Raw genomic sequence first — 4,566 nt, 5'->3', positions numbered from 1 at the left:
AAGTCAATGAGAGAAATCAAAAGAAATGTATAAGTGAGAATAAATTTGAATACTTAAAATGACACGATTTATCCTTATATACTAAGAGAGTTTGAAACTGTTCGCATGTGATATGGCACATTATACAAATCAAATATTGATTGATATCCTGGAGGGAAAAAAATTCCACTTCTCGTTATAATGAATATCTACCGGCTAAATGCATCTTTCTCTCAGTGTATCTTTCTTCTTGAGGTTCGATCTTGAACCTTTCTTTACGGGTCTTGCGAACTGAGAAAAAACTCAAACATGAATCTTATTAGCAAGATATGGAGTGATAGGTCACTTACAAAAATTATTCACATCTTTTCACATCCAAAAGATCAAATATTCATTATTTAACTCAAAATTATTATTTTTTAAATTTTTTTCACCTATCATTAATTAATATTTATTTTGCCTATATAAAATAATTTAAAAATACAAAATTATTAATATCACATTAAAACAAACCAATAGAATGTCGAGGTCAGCTGCAAACTATCTCCTTCATATCTGGCCTGCCCCAATGTTCACTCTGCATACAATACAAGTAGACACAAAAGGAAATGACCAATTCCTGCTATTGTATAAGAAGTTTATCCCACAATGATCATATCGTCTTCATCATCTTCTTCTATTACGAAGGGGTGAATCTTATCTGTCAACATCCGATTCCAAAAACTGATGAACAAAGCACATTTCAGTTAACAAAAAACACACAGTTGATGTCTTGCCCATTGGTAGATCAGAAACAGTAAACTGGTTAAAATACATCAAATGGCAAAGTCGCGCTGCACATTCTGTAACTGAATAAATCCTCAAACAATTCTATCCTACCATAAAAATTTGCACTATCAAGAACATATTTGAAGAACAAAATAAGTACACAAAAACAAATTTGAATCACTAAGAGTAAATTATCCATTATACATAATCTCTGCATAACCTCCACCCCATTAACTAGTTTCATGAGGGAAAAGGGATAAAAACCAGCCCAAGCTGAAAAACTAAAGTATTTTCTTTGTTTCTTTTCTACATAATAATAAAACCCCCCTCAATTCCCAACCAGTAGGCAAGATGCAACCAATTCAATAGTATAACCGATGAACCTGTTATAATAAAGGTTCCGCAAACTAGATGAATTTGTGCTCAAGGCATATATGACAATGGTTGAGAATTCCTTCCAGCATGATACAAATTGAGGTGTACAATTGCTTTGGATACCAAATCCCTTATATGCTGAGGAAGAATTGTTTTATCTGCACCCTCTAGAGCCAACAACACCCTTGCTTGTTCCAAGGACTCACTGCTCCCAGCATGTAGTGCAAGGTAGCAAAGGAGAGTTAGACCATGATACATCTGGTTAACATCGTTATTCCTCAAAAGCTTCATCACTGCTGGGACTGCATCAAATTCGATTATTTTCTTAGAATGCTCAATGTATAAGAAATTATCAGGACACGCAAACTTGGTAAGAGCAATGGCTGCTTCATCTGCTACATTCATGTCTCTATTACTCAGCTGTGCTACAAGGGGTTCAATTACTCGAGTCTCTCTAGCAGGAAACGTTCTAGCCAACGAACCAATAGACTTTATCGCCGGAATTTGCATTGACGGACTGTCAACCTCTTTAATTATCCTTAAGAGCTGTTCCACAACAGCTTTAGCAGGAGGTGAGTTGGTCTTAAACGCAGCACGTCGAAGGTCGGCATTAGACTCAGCCGCAGCCGTTATCTCCATTATAGTCATCAAACAATTCTGCTGCAACTCTCCCTGTTCCTTCTCAATAATCTTAGCCAAACAAAGCATCCCTTTAGTCTCAGTTATCTTCCTACTATTCGACACACTCCCCGCCGCAAGCATCCACAATGCCTCGGCACAGCTAATTTTAAGCTGAAGCTTCACAACTGGATCCACATTTTCCCTCTCCTTCCTATAATTCCCTCCACGGCTACTCCCCTCGGTATAATGATAGGAATTGGAATACGAATTCGCAAATTGTCTACTACTATTACCAGACATATAATCAGTCTTCTTCCCTAACTCCTTATTAATCTGAAAAATAGAATGAATACTCTGCCTACCATTATTACCCAGCTGCTCATCCACAGTAGTATCCATCGATAAAAGCGTAACAAGCGGTCTAATCGCGTTCTCCCTCGCGAAATCCTCCTGTGCAACAGGATCATGTCTAGCCATCCTAGCAACCAAATTAGAAGCTAGGGTTTGAACCCTAATTGGCGACTCGGCAAGAACCTGCACAACAGCAGGAACTCCAACTTCATTCACAATAACCCTAACCCTTTCCAAATCATTAGCCAAATGACACAAACAAGTAGCAGCTGCAATTTGAGCAGCAGGTGAAGCAGCTTCTTTCAGAAGCTTCAAAAGGGGTGGAACACCTTGTTCCTCAACAATAATCTTCTGATACCTATCATTATCTTGTGCTAATGAAGCAAGTTCATTCGCCGCTTCAATTTTATCATTCAATTGACCCATTTGAATCGAAGCAATAAAAGACCATACCCATGAAAGAATAGGGTCGTTACTCGCAATCGGAGGAAGCGCCAAATTTACTCCACCTTCGCCGTCAAGGATGCTTAAGAGCCACTTCATATCTCCGACGGAGGCGTCAAGGTAACTCAGAACTTTCCGAAACTCCGCGGCGCTGACGATGGTAACAACACGGTGGAGGATGCTACGGCGCTTACACTTTCGGACTAAAGTCAAAGCGCGCTCTAGATTCTTCGCCGTATCGGCTGTTACGCGTCGGACGGGACGCTCGTAAAGCGGCGAAGTGGCGGTGAATCGGACAACCGTTCGGAGCATTTGGAGGAGGCGTTCGACTTGTTTCCAGACTTCGGAACACTCGAGTTTGAATGAGTCGGTTTCTTCAATCGCTAAGCGAACTCGTTCTGCTATCAGAATTGGGTACGATAATTCTTCCTCTAATCGTTTTCCCTCCGGTGACGACATACTCGCCGGTATGAGTTTTGGATTTTCGGTGAAGGGACGAGTCAACTGAGTAAGCGCTGAGTCAGGTGGAATCCGAGTTGGTAAATGGAATATGAGTTTTTTTTATTCCTCTGACTGCGCTACGCATGTCTTTTTTCTTTTTTTAAGTTTCTTTGTCTGAAAATGCAAACGTCATCTACGTTAAGTAACCTCTCTAAATATTGATTAAAGATTCAATTCATTTCTCATAATATCAACAAAAAAATCAATAAAAAATAATATTCACTTTATAGGTCGGTATAATATTCATTTCTTTTTTGTCACGATATTATTCAAATTGTTCATTGACATTTATGTGAACAAATTATTTCCTTTATTATTATTATCATTTAGTTGTTATAACAAATATAATAATTTTATCATTTGATAATAATGTCAGTGACTAATTTAAATATAATTTTTGTTAAAAACTGGGTTGTACAGCAAGAGAATTGTGAGGGGCCAAATCAAATTTATACTCTCAAAATTAGTAAATAAATTTTTACATAATTGTTTCTGAAATATAAACAAAATTAATGTATGAAATTTAGGCTACATTTATTTATTTATTTATTTAATTGCTTATATAGAAGTAGTGTAATATTAAAATATATTTTTAAAAAAGAAAAAAAATTTTTTTTATTATGTTCTTTTTTATAAACATGGTTGCATATTTAGATATATGAAGAATATATATAGTAATTAATGTGTATATTTTAGATATAATTAATATTAAATTATCTTTTAATATTGAACTTTTGTATTCTAATATAAATAATTAGTAATATTAATTAAAGTTAATTAAAAAATAATAAAATGTATGTAGTCTAGTAATTTGAAACTATGTTTATATTTTACATGTATTATTAACCATTTTTTTCCTTTAAATAATGTTTATGACTAGGGAGGAATTCTTTTACGGGAAAAAATTTAACTCGTGTCATTATTAACAAAAAATTGAATACATGTTGTATATCAATAAGCAACGCCATTAACTTGCCTCGTAAAAATTCGGTCATGGAAGTTCATGAAATGAAGTGTTAACAAATGTCAACTTAAGTGATAATAGCATTAAAAATTAAGGAATTCACTTGTTGATTGTTCATATTATCGGATTCACTTCATTAAGGTTGAGGTAGTGTACCCATTTGAGGGTTGAAAGAAGACTCGAAACCTCTCTTGCATCAACATTTATAATAGGAGAAAACCACATCATTCAAGGTAATATAAATTGTCCGTCTTCATCTCTTATACAAGCTTCAATTTTTACCTTATTATGGACCATTGAGAAAGATGCATTGATATTACATCTGAATCTTCTTACACAAGGCTTTGTCTAAACGACATGTGTAGGTCTCGAGCTTCGGTTGTAGTTGTTGGTCAGAAGTGTTGTGCATTTCTCCATCAACATCTAGTATGCATGATCATAAATATTCTCAGTTGAGGATAATTAGTTGGACATTAAACACATAATTTATGCACGGTCTCCATAGAAAGTTTTAATCCTTGTAGGGATCTTAGCACACCAAATAAGCAACCACTTTTCGCTAA

At 35.4% G+C, this 4,566-nt stretch overlaps 1 protein-coding gene across 1 annotated transcript; it reads right to left on the bottom strand.

The window, feature by feature from the left end:
- Positions 1-904: 904 nt before the first annotated feature.
- LOC127119263 (uncharacterized) lies at positions 905-3,178 on the bottom strand. Its single transcript, XM_051049466.1, has one exon. It carries the CDS (start codon positions 2,995-2,997, stop codon positions 1,171-1,173), a length of 1,827 nt encoding a protein of 608 aa, XP_050905423.1. The 5' UTR covers positions 2,998-3,178; the 3' UTR covers positions 905-1,170.
- Between the last annotated feature and the right edge of the window lie 1,388 nt (positions 3,179-4,566).

Source organism: Lathyrus oleraceus, chromosome 2 (genome assembly GCF_024323335.1).
Source record: "Lathyrus oleraceus cultivar Zhongwan6 chromosome 2, CAAS_Psat_ZW6_1.0, whole genome shotgun sequence".
Taxonomy (NCBI): domain Eukaryota; kingdom Viridiplantae; phylum Streptophyta; class Magnoliopsida; order Fabales; family Fabaceae; genus Lathyrus; species Lathyrus oleraceus.
This window is presented reverse-complemented; position numbering and strand designations above follow the sequence as displayed.

Coding starts and splice junctions, on each gene's coding strand:
- LOC127119263 (XM_051049466.1), bottom strand. CDS start 2,997: ATGTCGTCACCGGAGGGAAAACGATTAGAGGAAGAATTATCGTACCCA.